Source organism: Mirounga angustirostris, unplaced genomic scaffold (genome assembly GCF_029215605.1).
Source record: "Mirounga angustirostris isolate CCGP_5_RB_7025 unplaced genomic scaffold, mMirAng1.0.hap1 SCAF_4, whole genome shotgun sequence".
In the NCBI taxonomy this organism is placed as follows: Eukaryota; Metazoa; Chordata; class Mammalia; order Carnivora; family Phocidae; genus Mirounga; species Mirounga angustirostris.
Genome location: NW_026991712.1, coordinates 178,468,814 through 178,485,265, shown reverse-complemented (window position 1 = coordinate 178,485,265; position 16,452 = coordinate 178,468,814). Strand labels below are relative to the sequence as shown.

The 16,452-nt window shown below is 57.8% G+C and overlaps 1 protein-coding gene across 1 annotated transcript; it reads right to left on the bottom strand.

Annotated features, from left to right (window-relative positions):
* Nucleotides 1-1,431: 1,431 nt before the first annotated feature.
* ARHGEF19 (Rho guanine nucleotide exchange factor 19) lies at nucleotides 1,432-16,452 on the bottom strand. Its single transcript, XM_064589867.1, has 15 exons — nucleotides 10,668-16,452; nucleotides 9,981-10,262; nucleotides 9,722-9,830; nucleotides 9,569-9,645; nucleotides 9,016-9,278; nucleotides 8,083-8,243; nucleotides 7,814-7,966; nucleotides 7,417-7,546; nucleotides 7,197-7,271; nucleotides 6,953-7,042; nucleotides 6,614-6,774; nucleotides 4,535-4,693; nucleotides 4,132-4,211; nucleotides 2,382-2,486; nucleotides 1,432-1,994 (listed from the first exon to the last, which is right to left on the bottom strand). The coding sequence occupies exons 1-15, from the start codon at nucleotides 11,215-11,217 to the stop codon at nucleotides 1,837-1,839; spliced, it is 2,553 nt and encodes an 850-aa protein (XP_064445937.1). The 5' UTR covers nucleotides 11,218-16,452; the 3' UTR covers nucleotides 1,432-1,836.

Here is a 16,452-nt window from a genome sequence, read left to right as displayed (position 1 = left end):
TCAGGTCATGATCCCAGGGTCCTGGGATCGAGCCCCACATCAGGCTTCTTGCTCAGCAGGGAGCCTGCTTCTCCCTCTTCCACTCCCCTGCTTGTGTTCCTGCTCTCGCTCTCTCTCTCTCTCTGTCAAATAAATAAAATCTTAAAAAAAAAAAAAGATTAAAAAAAATCACATGGGTATAAATATCTGAACCAGGATTCAAATTCAAATGTATTTGCCCCCTTGGCCCATACGCTCCACCCTCCCTGCACCATCTCAGGTTAGAAAGTCATTCCCAAAAGCTTATTCATGGGTCTGAGCATCTCCCCATCTGCCCATGTTTGCCTTCTAGGACCAACCTGGCTCACATTTTCCTTGACCCATGACCTCCTTTTGAGGGATGAAGGATGCTCTGTCCCCCCAGATGTGTTCACATCTCCAGGCTCATTCCCAGGTGCTTCTACTCTCCTGGGTGATTTGGGTTTCAATGAATATTGGCCTCCCCAGCAGCTACCCCTCCTCTGCAGCAGCCATCAGACTCCACGTGGGAATCCATGGGGTTCCAAGAAATGTAAATCCCCAACCTGGCTACAGAGCTAAAGCACATGACCTGGGCTAGGTCTGTCAGCACACCCCATCCCCTGGCCACTGTGATCAGCCCAGAGGTAGCCACGTGACCCAAGCTGGTCTAGTCAGAAAGCATCCCCGGACTTTGACAGGGAATGCTGGGACAAAGACAATTCCCTCCTTCCATGTTGGATGTGAATGAAGAAGCCCCTGGAAGCCTTAGGATGAAGACAATACCAAGGACAGCCGAGTAGAAGAATGGAAAGAGCTGAGTCCTCAGTGACATCAAGGAGCTCCTGGATCAAGCCTTGCTTGAAGCCCACCCTGCCCATATACTTCTTAGTTATGAGAACTGTGGTTGGCTGAGATCTGACACAGACACACAGAGGAGAAGGCAGTGTGACCACAGAGGCAGAGACTGAGTGGTGTGGCCACAAGCCGAGGAAAGCTGGTAGCCACCAGAGCTGGAAGAGGCAAGGAACCGTTCTCCCCTGGAACACATCCCCGCTACAGGGCAGAGCACGGCCCTGCCGACACCTGGATTTGGGCCCAATGATACGGACTTTAGATTTCTGGCCTCCAGAACAGTCAGAGAATACATTTCTATTGGTTTAAGTCATCTCGTTTGTGATCATTTGCTACAGCAGCTGTAAGAAGCAAACACAAGAGCCAATAAAGTCTCTTCGATCTCCAAGCCTAGTTGAATCTGATATTTTGTCAATTGCAGCCCAAAGCTGTCTAATTCATACCCAGCACTGCTGTCTCCTCCTCCGGGTAAGAGGTGAACTCTCCCCACTGGGAGGCAGCCAGGGAGCCTCCTGACCTTTAGTTGGAGGAAGTGGGGCTGGGGTGGGGGCAGCATCAGACAGCCCGCAGACTCCAAGCAAAGGCATCATGGGAGTTTATTTACAGAAAAGTCACAGCCACCAGGGCCCATGCAGGCTCTGGCCAGAAGACCCCAGATATATACATCTATATACATATAGGTCCCAGCACCCATCAGCACGAGAGCTGTCCCCAGCTGGGCCCCTGCCAGAGGGACCAAGAGTCATGAAGGGAGTGGGCTCCAGTCCTTGCCAGCTGTCACAGGTCACCTGTGCAGTCCCTCTGTGGGAGGAAGAAACTGGTGTCGGCCCTGAAGTGTGGACCTGGAGGAGTGTGAGGATGGGCTGTACTCTGGACGCAGGCCGTGGAACACCAGCAGTGGCCTGGGGCTTGGGACACTACAGGTCCCTGCAGACCGGTGCAGGAGCTGGGCACGGAGCTGGCGTCCCAGGCCATGGCTGCCCATCATGGGGGGGGCTCTCCCAGTTTGCTGGTGGCACTTGTGATCCGCTTATTCTCTCGGAGATTTCGAAGGCGGGCACTGAGGCTGCTGATCTCTTCCACGTAGGCCTGGGGCACCCACCCCTTCTCGCCATCTGCCAGGCGGACCCCCTCCAGCCAGCCTAGGGGCACGCAGGCCAGGAGCAACATCAGTGGCATCAAAGGGACTCCAGGGCCAGGTCTGCCTTGTCTGCGCCCTTGGGCCAGAGGTGACATCATCCCAGCACCCCAGTTCCAGGAAGGACCCTGCCTCTAGCAGTCTTGTAGATGAACTTCTGACCTGTTTTTCCTGACATCCTCTAAGAAGGGTATTTCCCATTCTTTCCCATCAGTCACTCTGCATCCTCCAGCTTTATAAGCGGGAAGTGCCTCCTCTTGTCTAACTTGATTCCTGCATGCTGTGGTTGATCAACACTTGCACAACTTTTTCCTGTGATGTCTTAGACATCTAGCTACCTCCTGCCCACCCAGGTCCCATCAGGAAGGCCTTCCCAGGAGGCCCCTCTCACCGTCACTGGTTTGGGTCCTCACAGCCAGGATGTCAGTCTTCTCCAGGGTCAGCTCGTCCGGCTGCAGAGCCTTGTATGTCCTGACACACTGAACCTGGGGGTGGTCTGACAGCCCAAGGGAGAGCGAGGGAGTCCCCAGGGGGGGATGATTGGGGGCGGGGAGGGGTAGGAGGAGGAAGGAAAGGGGTCGGAGGGTGGGTGGTGGCTCCTGCTGCTTCATTTGCTCCGCGCCTCCCGCTGACCACCCTGGCCACTGTCCTCTTACGCTAAACACAAGCCCTTGGTGAATCCAGTCCCTCCCAGCTTGGGTTATTGCCCAGGGCTCTCACCTCCCCAGCTCAGTCTAACACCTTGACGCTGACCTCCAGGCCAGTGTCCACCTGCCCCCAGACACCCCCCCACAAAACAGTAACGGCCCCTTCCTATGCCCCTGCTACTATCCAGGGCTCCCTCTAATCCATCCTTCTCAACTGGGACTTCCCACTCCTCTGAGTAAAATCCAAAGTCCTCCCCACAGCCTACAAAGCCCTGCATGGTCCGGCATTGCGTCCTCACTAGCCTCCCCTCCTCCCTTCTTTTTCCCCTCCCCCTCCCCCTCCCCACGCCCCTTGCTCATGAAGCTCAGCAACACTAGCTGCCCTGCTGTTCCCCCAACATTCTGAGCTCCCTCCTGCCTCAGGGCCTTTGCATTGCCTGTCCTCCTTCCAGGAGTACCTCCCCCCAGAAGAGGCTGCCCCTCTTCATCCTGCAGGGGCCTTCCCTGACCACCTCTCTGAAGTGGGACACTCACCCCACAGCCCAAACAGGACTCTTAGCCCAAGCCAGAGAACCTGCTTCGATCTAGGCCCTAGGCTCTTTCTACCACGGTAGACAGGCTGGCAGTATTGCAAAAACCACAGGCTTTGGGGCCAGACCTGGCTTGAATCCCAGCTCTGCTCCCCACTGGCTGTCTGACCTTGGGCAAGTTACTTAACATTTCTGAGCCTGTTTTCTCAGATATGAGAAAATGAGTCTACAACAGGGTTATCATGAGGACTGAATAAACTAAATGCGTATTAAAGCCCCTTACATTGGGCCTGATGCATGGCAAGCATGGGTAGAAACCAGTTCCTTTCCCTTATTCGTTAGCTCAGCCCTAACTCCCCCACTCAGAAACCCTCAAGAGCAGCCTGGTATCCACTATATCGGGGTCCCTCTCTGATTGGGCAGCACTCTGGCTTACCGGCCTCACTCACACCCCAGAAAGAAGCCTCCATATCAACAGAGCTGATCCCACACCCCCCCACCCCCTGGCCACTTCGGTTCCTGCCCTCTTTGCAACAGAAGTGAAGGTGGAGACAGACCCAGGCTCCAGCCGCAGCTCTGCCCCTTACTAGTTGGGTGAACTTGGACAAGTTACTTTAACCTCTCTGAACCTCTGTTTTCTAACTTGTAAAATGGGTTTCTGTAGGGATGAAATGGGAGGATACAAAAGGCTTTGCCATCTCCAAGGTGTCGCCTGAGCATATGGTGGTCGGCCTGGCCTCTGTAAATGTTGTCCCTCTTCCAAGGATCTGCACAGTGGCCCCTGACTGCCCCAGGCCGGCCCCTGACTGCCCCAGGCCGGTTGATCTCTCTCCCCGCTGGCTCTGCTGGTAACATGGCACCAGGATGGGAGGAAAGGGGAAGAGGAGTGAGGGACCCAGCTGGGGGGATGCGGGCCTTGAGGCGGGGGGGGGGGGGGGGGGGGCAGGGGGAGGCAGGCTGCTACCTTGGCCCTCGCTGAAGACCTCCTTCTCCTCCTGGGAGCTGGAGGGGCACATGGCTGAGATCCATCGCTGCTTCTCACTTCTAGGGAGGGGGAGGCTGAGTTGTCACAATGTGCAAAGTGCAATCTCCCAGGGCCAGAGTGGCGAGACAGGGCTGGGAGAATTGGGGTATGATGTCCAGACTCAGGACCCACCCAGGGCCCGCCCCACAGCCCTGTCGGTCCCCAAGCTGGGGCCCCACCCAGCTCCAAGCATAAGAGAGCAGGCCCGGAAGCCTCTGGACACCAGCTCCGCCCGTGGCCTGCCTTATGCCCCTGTCCCCGCAGGCAGACTTGAAAGGCCTTGTGCTTGCCCGGCGGGGTGGGGGGGGGGAGTTCCTCTCTCCCCACACCCAAGCCCACTCACTCAGTCCGGGCCCTCAGCAGGAACTGGTGCTTCGCATGTGGCCCATGGAGGAGCTGAAGGAGGAACACGTGGCCGGGGATGCCTTGGAGCTTCAGGCTCAGATCCTTCACCTGGAGCTCGGCCATCTTGGCATGGACAAACACGGCAAACTTTCCTAGCCTGCGGGACCAGGGGAGGTGAGGTCAGCCTGGCTCACCCTCGGGACAGGGGAGTTCCGATCAGAAGGGAGTGGCTGCCCCTCTGGCTCCCTCCCCATTGGCTGCGGAAGGGCATCACCCCCCTAACAGCCAGCAGAGGCCCCACAAGGAATGGGGGACACCATTCCCGCGGGCTCCCTGACAGAAGTAGAAGGTGACAAAACCCAGTCCCTGACCCCAGGCATGCTTTCAGGTTCTCTCTGAACTGCTCCCCGCCCCCCCGAGTCCCTATTCTAAAGAGCCAACGGGCAGCCCCCCAGATGAGACCCCTGCGCTGCTTAGTGTTTGACTCTCGGACCGGTGTAGAAGCTGAACTTTGTCTCTTGTTTGCCGTTCTATCCCAGCGCTTGACACTGCCTGGCCCATAATCTGGGTTCCATAAACACTTGTGGGAAGGATGGGCAAGTGAGTGGGTCCAGGAGGCCCCACAGATTCCTTCTTCTCAACCTGTCTAAATAGAAGTCAGTATCTCCCACTCCAAACCAGACACCTTCCCTGTTCCCCATTCCAGGGAAAGACTCCATCAAGTGGCCCAGGAGGAAACTCTGCCATCATTCCAGCCTCTTCCCTCCCTCTCCCCGCACACCCCACCAGCAGCCCCATCCTACCTAACTCCCTATTGTCCCTGGAGTCCACACAAATCCCGACCACTTTGGGGGCATCTACTCTCACCTGGGCAATTGTAATAGCTTCTGGTCTCTCTCCTTCCAGTCCATTCTCCAAACTGGCCAGGAGTAAAATGTCATTCATCTGCTTAACTCTCCATGCTCCCCATGGCCCTCAGAAAGCACAACCTCTGTACTATGACTTTCAACAACCCAACTTCTTTTTCTTGACCTTCCCCTCTACGAATCCAGCCGTATTAGGCTTCATCATCCCCCAAACACACTCTGCTGTTATACCTTACTGTGACTTTGCTATATCCTCCCAAACTCCTTCTCCACCTGGAAAACTCCTACGTATCTTTCAAAACCCAGCTCAAATGTCCCTTCCTCTTTGAAGCGTTACTGATTCTCACCCCATACCAGAAGTTGCTACAGTAGGAGTGCACCTTTCCCCTCAAAACACTGACCAGGTGGTTATCAGAATGTATCATCATTGTCCTGAGAGCTCCTGTAGGCAGAAATGTCCCTAGCACCCATCAGGGCCCGGAAGAGAATAGGGATTTGGTGACACTTTAGTGAGTGAATGAATAAACCAGGAATGAACCCTTCCCATAGTCTAAGAAGTCCTTTCTTCATCACATCCAGCCTTAAGGCGTACCTCACTCAGAAAGACTTCTCCCTCATCCCAAACTGATACCAATCACAGCTAATACGGAGTGAGTGTTCACTGTGTGCCAGGCATTGTGCTAAGCTCTTTCCATGTATTATTATCACACTGAGTGTCCCTACATGGTAGCCTCTATGTTACAGATGGAGGATAAGATAATAACAATGGTGAAGAGCCTGGGATCGGACACCGGACAGATCTGGCCTCCTGGCCCCTGCACTTACTAGATCCATGCTCTTGAGAATAACGAGGGAGCCTACTTCCCAGGGAGATGCTTAGAGGACTGAAGAGAATAGTGCACACAGGATGCCTGGCACAGGACAGGCGCTCAGTAAATGTTGGCCATTATCAGGATGAGTTGGGGCGGAGCTGGGACTCCAGGACGGTGCTCTTAATCTCTGCTCTGCAGACAGCCCAGCCCTTGGTTCTCAGGTCTGGAAAATGGGCTGGCCTCACATCTCTGCCTTTTCTGGGGGAACCTCCAAGGCTCGGGGTGCTCCAGCAGCCCAGACAGGGGCTCCCAGGCCTAGTGATGGACTGTTTGGGAGCCTCATGGTGGGGAAGAAGGGACCTGGCTCCGATCTACTTCCCGCACCCTGCCCAGACTCACTCCTTCCGCCGAGAGAGCAGCAAGCAGTCGTTGAAGAGGTGCAGGTAGACTGCCTTGCTGGACAGCTTCAGCTTGGCGGGGGGTGCTGCGGGCAGTGGTGCCAGCTCCATCAGTTCCCCGTGCCGAACCAGCCAGCGGGCCTGAGAGATCAGTGGGAAGATCTGGAAGGATGGAGGGGGCCAGGCGGAGGGCAGGTCAGGCCCGGGACAGCAGGGCAACAAGCACAGAACAGGGGAGGGGTGGGGCAGGGGAGCGAGGAACTGGCCTGCCATGCTCAGGGAAGGAAGGAACAAGAGCAACCCCTTTGTGGCCCCCATCCCGCCAGCAGCAGGCATGCACCTTGCCCTCAAAGTGGATCTTCTTGCTCAGATGGATGAGCTCCTCTGTCCTCTTCATGGACTGCACACTGGCATTGCACTCTTGCACCAGCTGGGGAGGCCGTGGGTGGGTCACCTGCGCCCCCCCCCCCCCTGCTCCCAGAGCCTAGCCTCAGGCTCCCACCTGGGGACCAGAGGCTCTGATGGCTGGGGCTCATTTAGAGATATGCCGGGGATCTGGGGGCGCCCTGGGGAGCTGAGCTCACCTCCTTGAGTGCATTAAAGGCTTTGGTGGCCACGTCTTCGTCTTCAGAGCCCTGTGCTGTCCGCTTCAGGATGTTCTGGAGGGTGGGGTCGGTGCAATGAGGCAAGCTGGGACCTCCACCCATAACCCTGCCCGCCTGTCGTTACCCAGGAGGGGCTGTGGAAGGCACAGGACCATTCCCCCCTCACAGCCCTCACTGTAGCCGGGTGCCCTCCAGCTACCTCCACCAGCATCTTGAGGCGGGTGATCCTCTGAAATGGCAAGATAAGGAAGGAGGTGAGGGGCAGACGTTGGCATACGGGAGACTCCTCCAGGCGAGCCAGGATGCCAGGGAACTTGGGGTTCTCCAGGCTGGAAGATGGGGAGGGGCCTGGGGTCACAGATAGGCTCATAGATCCTATGAACCACCAAGACCCATGACCCCAGCCACCCTCTTGATTTTTCAGGTACCTCTCGGCATATCCTTCCTGCCCCTTGGGGTTGGGTCTAACCTGATCCTAGGTCAGAGAGCCCTGTTCAGGAACCACCCCCCTCCCGGGTCACCGGTCCTCCATACACCCTTCCGCCTAAGACTCCCTTTATCTTCCCCTCCCCCCCCTTCAGAGCCTCCAACCCTACAGCAGGCGCTGGTAGGTGCGCTCCTGGTAGGCCTGGTTGGTGACGTAGGGCAGGTACACTCGGCGGAAGGCTGGACAGTGGTGCAACACAATGTCGCACACGCTGAAACGCAGGACATCTGCCTCTAGCCGCTGCTCCAGGTCCTGCAGAAACCTGAGGGGTCCGGAGAGGGGTCAGGGTCAGGGCCAAGGAGAGACCCCAGACCTGGGAGCCGGGCCAATCACAGGCTTTGTCCCCCCCCCCCCCACCTGACCAGACCACTCCCTCACCTCTCGCTGGTGCTCTTGACCTCGGGCAGTTTGGAGAACAGCCATTGCTTGTCCTGCACCCCCAGACATTCGCTCAGCTCAGCAGATCCTAAGAAGTGGCCCACGGCCACCGACAGGCTGTGGATGTATGAGGCCTCGGACGTGATCAGCTCAAACTTGGCCTGAGTGAGGGCGGAGGCGGGGTTGAAAGGGCCCGACAAGCCCACCCCGGACACTGTGACCTCACTTACCATCCGCCCTCCCGACCCCGCCATTCCTTTACCCCTCCCCCTGCTGTCCAAGCCCTGGACACCATCTCCTCAGATACCCCACCTCCGATGACCTGGTACCTGACGGGTGAAGGGGACCACCTCTAGCCGCGCGCAATTGCTCAAACTCAACTGAAGACCTTGCCTGAGCCCCTAGCTCCACCCAACAGGCCTGCCCCTCCAGCGGGGAGCGCTTCATTTAGCCCCGCCCCCGCCCCCCGCCCCGCTCAGTCCCTCGCCCACCAGGCGTTTTCTCTCCAGAGGGCTCTGCCCCTCCGGGTCCTCGCTTTCGCGGCCCCACCTCGGCCGGCCCAGCCTGACTCCGCCCCTCCGCTGGCCCTGTTGGCCCCGCCCCTGGCCCCACCCCTCCGTCCGGCCGCCGCTCTCGACGGCTGCTGCCGCGCTCCCGGCCCCGCCAGCAGCCTGCCCCACCTGGTCAGGTCCGTGCACCCACCTTTCGCATGGACGGCCCCGCCTTCCCCGCTGGGTCCCACGCCCACCTCCAGCAGTGTGCAGTCCCGCTGGCCCGGTAACCCAGGGCCTGAGGCCCCGCTAAGTCGAGGGACCACCCCCCTACCGCGTCCTCCTGGCCCCGCCCCTTCTGTGGCCCCGCCCCCCGCGGGCCCAGGGCCACCTCCCCGGCTGGCGGCCCCGCCGGCCCGCCCCGCCGGCCCCCGGCGCCCACCTCCTGCAGTTTGCAGTCGCGCAGGCTCAGCGTGGCCAGGACGCCGCTGCCGCGCACGTCGGGGATGTCCTGCCACAGCGAGAAGGTGGAGCCTCGCGCTGAGCGCTGCGCCCGGAAGGAGCTGCTCGGGGAGAGGTTGGCGCGCGGCGGCCCGGGCCCCTCCTCCGCGCCCTCCGCCTCGTCCCCCGGGCCCTCCTCCTCGCGCTGCTGCCGCCGCAGTTCGCGGGCGCTGGCCACGTCGCTGTATTCCTGGTAGAGGACCGCTGGGCGGGGAGAGGGGCGGGGGAGGGCCGTGGGGCGCCCGCCTGCCCGGTCCGGCTCCTGCCCGGCGCCCCGAGAGCCCGCCTCACTAAACGAGCCTTTCGGACGGTTCGGGTAGCGGGACACCGTGAACTCGTTCACTCACTCACTCCTTCCAGAAACACTGCTTGCGCACTCAGTGCGTGCTAGCCACTGTGCTTGCTACGGAGATTCAGCTCTCTTGCCCTCTCGCAAGATCCCAACCTCTCAACTCTCCAAACCCGCAGCCCCCCAGCCCCTTCCTCCCACGTACTGTTAAGGAGAAACCGTGACTGGCGCCGCTCGCTGGCGCTCCTGGACCCCGGGGCCAGCTCTTCCGGCGTATCCAGCCTAGGAAAGGGACAGGGTCAGGGCCCTTCTTGGCCGGCACCCCTCCTCGGACCAAGCGCGGAGTGGGAGATGGTACCTGGGCTCGGGCCAGCCGCTATGGCCCCCGCTCGGGTCAACAGGGGTTGGCATCGCCAGACCGTCCACCCTCATCTCTACACTGCGCGACTCCCTTCCAGATGCTTTTCCTGGAGAGGGCGAGAGCTGAGGGTGGGTGCCTCCAAGAATGGCGCTGGGCACTGGGGTGCCACACTCCAGCTGTGGGTCGGGTGTGGGCCGTGCCCCATGCTGCCTCTGGCTCGCGACCTGCTCTTAGGGCCCAGGGAAGAAGCTGGTACCTTCCCGAGCTGCACCAGTGCCTGACCCTGGGGTCAGCCCCCTGGCTGCTGAATTCCGCCCCAGGCGCAGGGAAGAGTGCAGCCGGGTCATCAGCTCGGAGGCGGAGAAGCGCCTCCGCTCGGGCCCCTCCAGGCCTCCTCGGGAGGGTCCAGACAGCTCCAGTGGCCTAGGCTCCTCTGTGCTCAGGGCCTGCTCTGCCGCCTGGCCAGGCTCCAGGAAGACAGCATGGGCTTCAGGGCTGCCAGGGAGCTCTTCACGCTGGTACACCCGCATCTTGCGCCCTACGGGGAAGTGGGGCGAGAGCACAGTCTGCGCCGCTGGGCGCTCTCTCCACTCCCCGCTGCTGCTACCCTGTGGCCCTGAGCCTCTGAGGGAAAGGTCAGTGTTTTTGCCAGGATCTGGTCCCCCCGTCCCCTGAAAATGGGATCCACAAGAGGGGTAGCAGAGAGAGCACAGTGCTTGCCTGCAGTGGGCAAAGGGCCAAGGAGCCCAGGACAGCCACTCATTTGCAGTGCAACCTCCAACAAGTCACCAGTCCTCCCTGATTTCCCATTCTCTTCTCACTAGAATCTACCACTTGTCCTGCCTGTTTGGGGAACTCTGGGGCTTATGAAGCTTAAAAGAGCCACCCGACTTCTCCCCTGTCTGTCCCACTGGGCCACCACCCCTCACCCAGAGTGACTCACAGGCAGACTTCTTCTCTGAGCCATGACTGGCCCGGCGCTGTGGCTGTGGGTGCTGGGGACTCCAGGGTCCTTCCAGAGCTGGGGGCTGAGCACTAGGACAGTGTGGCCAGCTGCCAGCCCTGCTGGGCCGCATCGCCCCACCAGTGGAGATGTCGGTGTCTGGGACTTCCGGGGATGGCGGCCATGGCAGCCCTTGGAGAGGAGCAGGGGTCCCCAGGGACCAGCGGCTGCCAGGAGCCCGCAGCTCCTCTGGGGCCACAGGGAAGAGATCCAGACACACAGGGCTCGGGGGCTGCAGGGCGGGCAACTCTGCAAAGGACAGGCTCTCCTGCTGGCACACGGCTACTGGGTGGCGGGCAGAGCCACGTGGCCCAGCCAGGTGGGACTTGAGAGTGGCAGGTGGCCCACAGTCCATTCCTCCTTTGCTCTGCCACCCACCTGGGCCTGCACGGGAAAAGGTATGAGAGGCAGACACAGAACAGTAGGGCTGGCCAGCAAGCCACCTCCGTCTCGGAGGCCTGGACAAACCCTTGTGTACATGCGTGCGCATACTCACGCACCTAACTGCATAGTAACAGCTAATATTGGGCACTTACCGAGTGGCAAGTGCTGGGCAAGTGGCAAGTGCTTTATATATACTATTTCATTTAATCCTCACAACCCTGAGTTGATGTTATTTTTATCCCCATTTTATAGGTGAGGTAGGTGAGGCACAGACGTTGTTTGGCCTATGCGGGGAGCCAGGATTCAAACCCAGTCTGTCTCGCTTCTGAGTCTGCGCTTTTAACCACCTTGTGCATTTTCAACTCTCACTGACCTATGATCAGACACACATACATGCGTTGTCGCACAATCCATGTATGTTCCAGGCACATGCACACACGTTTTCTTCCAAGTACACACCTGGACATACACACTCTCATAGGTACACTCAGGCACTTCAAAGCCACAGGCTCACGCATTCACGCACTTTTCACACAACTACATATATTCACACAGACTCTCACACACACACACACACTGACCCATCAGATATTTATGTACCCACTCAAGCTTTCTCACACTCCTGTTCCATTCACACTCATACACCGAGATACAGACACAAATACACGGGCCCAGAAGTCCTTGCTTTGCTGTTACCCAACCTCCTCTACCATGCCCAGAGTTGCAGCCTTCTGCGCTGAGTGGTGCCCACACCCTGCCAAGCTGGCTGGGAGGGTCACAGACTGGCAGGCGGGCCACCACCCAGATCAGGCTAGGCCCTCCTGGGAGAAGGGCAGGGAGATGTCCTGGATCCCCCACTTGGGGCGAGAGAGGGGTTCTTCCCTACCCGGGGTTCCCAACCCCAGCGATCGAGCCAGGCTGACCGGGTCCTCTCTGGGCAGGGAGTCATCCCCAAGGAGTCTGCGGGAGCCTCGGGACAGGCCTGATGATAGAGGGATCCGAGCCCCCACAGCCCTTCCCCCTGGCCCTCCACCGGCTGCCCTCCTGCAGCCTCTCACCTCTCCAGCCGAGGGCCGCTGCTGATCTTGTTCTGCTCCTGCTCCGGCGGGAGAAGCCCTCTCTCTGCCCAGCTGGCTGGGGGAGATCCCACCCAGACAAAGAGTTTGATTCATCAAACCCTGTGGTGAGGCAAGCGGTAGGGAGGGAGGGAGCAGGCAGCGGGCTGGGCGGGGGCCTACCCTAGCCTGGCCTCACTGTGGGCAGGCGGGGCAGCAAGGACCCCCCCAGAGGCCCCCTCTGGCCAGAGGAGCAGTGCCCAGCCTGGCAGGACAAGGAGACCCAGGGGACAGAGACAGAGATAGAGACCCAGAGATACGGAGACCCTTTAGGCAGCATCTCGGAACGGGAGACCCCAAAACACTCAAACCCAGAAAACCACAGACGCCAAGACATTCAGGGACCCAGAGATGGAGACAGAGACAGAGACACTGAAAATTTCACAGACCAGATACTCAGAGACAGATGCAAAGCCCAGAAAAAGCCCGGGAGACAGAGGGACAAACGTTTTGTGGCCCACAGGGTTGCCAGTCTAGTGAGGGAGCTGAAAATGAAAACAGTTACAATCCGGGTTGGCAGGAGCCAAGCCAGAGGAACCATCAGCGCTGGGCTCAACTTGACCTGAGCATTCCAGGAAGGCTTCCTGGAGGAAGTAATGGCTAACTGTTCCGGCTGAAATAGCCAGGGACCCAATAAACATCGATAGGGAGAAAATCTTGACCTGAGAGAAACAGTGACAGCGTCAGTGACCAAGGGATGAGGGGGGGATGGAGGAGAGGACCCAGGGGGGGACCACTCCATGTGCAGAGCCACCCAGCTGCTGCCCTGCTCTCTTCAGTCCCTGCCTGGGATGGGGTGGGGCTGCTCCTAAGAGACAGTTACCCTCCCTGTCCGTGTGGGCAGCTTAGCTTGTACCTTAAACCTCTGTCCATCTGAGCACGTCTCTTTTTCCTCATCTGGTAAATAGGCTAGTCCTGCCAGCTTTAAAACACTAACACGAGAATTAATGATAGCACACGTAAAGCCCCTCGCACAGAGTGGGAGCTTTGTAGTTGATAGTCATTCTCCTGAATATTGGGATTAGTCTTTCTCTAGTCAGCAGGTGGCTTGGGTCGTCACACGGATGGGGAAACTGAGTCAGTGAGGATGAGGCCCACCCTTCTTTGTAGGAGCATGTGGAAGGAGACTTGGGACCACTGCCGGCCAGAGAGGTCTCTTTCTCTCCAGGAATCTGAAGTCCTCAACATAGAAGTCCTACTTGCTTCTGTGGGGACCCATGTGCAAGAATATACACGTGCTTCTGCTCCCTTGTATTCTGGGAGATCCTCTCCACTTGGATTCAGGGAGCCCCTGGAAGGCAGGGAGCACACCCCCCCATACCCTCCTGAGTTACAGGGATAAGTGAGCAAAAACATGGAAGCCTTGGGGCAGGAGCACCCCCTATTAAAGGCTTAGAGGAGAAGCCTGGGCGGATGCCAGGGGAAGGTGGTAGGTTTTCTGTAGAGAGGAGGCTGGAGGCAGGTCCCTAGAGGGAAAGTCAGGGGTGAGTCAACCTCCACCTCTGTCCAGACCAAAAGGCAATGGGAATGACCCATCTAGCTTGGATACCAGCCCTGTGGCCTTCCCAAGATGTGGCCCGCTCAACCTCAGTGCTCGGGACCAAGGAGCGGTTGAGCTGTGTTCATACTGTGTGCAGCTCATCTCTGCTAGAAAAAAAAAAATAAAGGAAAAAAACCTCAGGAAGAGAACTGGCCCCAAGTAGCAGGCTCATTCCCTGCTCCAGACAGGATCACCGGATACTCTAGCGGCAGTGGTCATTCTGGAACCCATAGGGGAAAACCCCTGCCCAGGTTCAAGCCCAGTGTTGACACTACCAACTGTGTGGCCCTAGGCGAGTCATAGCCTGTTCCTGGGCCCCAGTGTCCCCACCTGTAAAGTAGCATGGAAGGTCCCTCCTGGCTGCCCCCTCTAGGAAACTCGTGTCATCATGAATATCTCTGCGGGCAGAAGGACAGGCAGGGACCAAGGAGGGCCCCATCCAGTGGACACTGCTAATCACATGGACAGTGGGCCCACTTGGCAAGGCTGGCAGAGAGGGTCTCTGGATACTACTATGGTTCAGGGAGAGCACCTCTGGCTTCCTGTGCCCAGGATTTCCCTGCCTCCCTCCCTGGTCCCCCTTGCCCCGATGCCCAGAGGAGTAGGGCCCTGCCATGGCCCCTGTGCCCCTTCAGGGACAAAGCCGAGTGGAAGGTCATGGCTGGAAAGGGGATCCAGGCCAAACAGGCTATGGAGCCCCAGGAGGCTGGGAGCCAGGATCAGAGGCCAGGCAGGCAGCACAAAGGACTCGCTCTGGGAAGACTGGCGGGAGGAGGATGGGACGGCAGGCAGCAGGGTGGGGCCCTACCTCAGCCAGGGAGCTCTGTCCAGCCTCCGACACGGTCCAGGGCTCCAGACCACCTGGGGGCTCTGGGGTTGCAGCTGGGTCCTCGGGGGGCTATGTCAGCATGGCCCCTGAGCCGGGCAGTGCACGATCCTGGGTATTGTGTGGGGCGGGGAAGGGGGAGGCGAAGGCGGAGGGAACCTCGCAGGCGGGCAGGCGGCTGTCTCAACGTGCCTGCTCCCCGCCCCCCTTCCCCAGAACCGGTTTGGCCAGTCTGGGGTACAAGAGGGGGGCTGGAACAATGGGAGTCCTATGCCCGGGAGAGGCTCTGAAGGACCCCAGACCGATGTCCTAAAGATGGGGGAAGCACTGCTTTTCTGCCCAAGAAACAAGTCACCCCTCTTCTGAAGCTTCCCAAATGTAAGACATGCTGGGGGAGGAGAGGCTTCACAGAGAACCTCCCAAGCCTTGGACTTCTCAGGTACCCTGAGAACTCTGCAGTTTGCTGACCCTCCCGGAGCTGGCTACAGCACCTATAAAATAGGAACACTCGTTTCTATGGTGGAGAGATGGAAATCATGAAAGTTGGTGATGTGCGTCCAGGACCATCCTGGCCAACCCTCCCAGCATCACTGCTCCCATGAATTACCCATCCTCTCCTGCTGCCTGGAATGACCCACCTTGCCATTTCCAATGGCCTCCTCCACCAGGAAGCCTTCCCAGACTCTAGCCCACACCGAATAAGCCCTCAATAAACCAATAGCCCCAGTAGAACCAGCCTCCAGTAAGGAGGCTGCAGCAAGCATGCAATCTTCCCAAGCCCATGAAAGGGAAAGCTGTTCTATTCCCAATACTACCTGCCATTTATTTAAGCACTCAGCAATTGCCAGACACTCAGTGTTAATATCAATATGTACACAAATACCAATACTCATGTTGCTCATAACTTATTGTACACTATGTGCCAGGCACTGTTCTGAGCACTTCACATCTGTTTACAAGTTTCCCCCACTACCCAAAAGTAGAGTGTTCCTACGAAAGCTTTCCTAAGCCAAAATGGCATAAAACAAAGAAGCAATTACCATTAATGTATATGGAAAAATGTTTTTAGCATTTCCATACCCCAAAAATAACCTCTCTTAGGCTTTTCCGATACTTGAGGACACATCTTGCTAACAGATGCACAAAATAAATCGAGATAAAACACAGATGCCCCAGGACATAGCTCAAAGCTCTGTTGGCTTGATCCTGAGATGCTGAGTGCCGGGCCAGGGAAAAGCTTGGTGTGGCAGGCTCTCTGCTCAGGGTGTGTGCTGCCTCTATAAAGGATTGCTGCAAAACAAATGTTGAACGCTATTTTCCCTTTTTCACCTTTTTCCGTAAAAGCAAAAATTTTCTTTGGATTTCTTCCGGTTAGTGAAAACAGGTACTAATAAATAGAAGTCTTCGGTAAAAGCCAAGTGGTGTAATGCAAACTTCTGAAAAGCAAGGGATACTGTATTCATTCAATCTCCACCACAACCCTGTTACTGCTCCCACTTATCAGATGAGGACATGAGGCTTGTACGTGTTAAATCGGGGGAGGGGGTTATCCCATTCAATCTCTCATCAGCTCTATGAAGTCTCTATTTTATAGATATGAAACTGAGGTCCGAGGGATTAAATCACTTGCCCAAGATCATACAGCTGATAGGTGTCAGAACTAATATTCAAACCCAGGTCTTTGACTCAACCACCAACCTCTGTCCTTAGCCACTGCCCAGGACTGCGTCACCAGGCTTTTGGGAGAATCTGGTGAAAAGTGTGTAAACGTCCGTTGGGAGGTGTCTCAGCTCTCCTGACTAAACCGTTTTACTATTATTCATACACTGCCGGCCTCCATGAGCATATGGGGCAGGTATC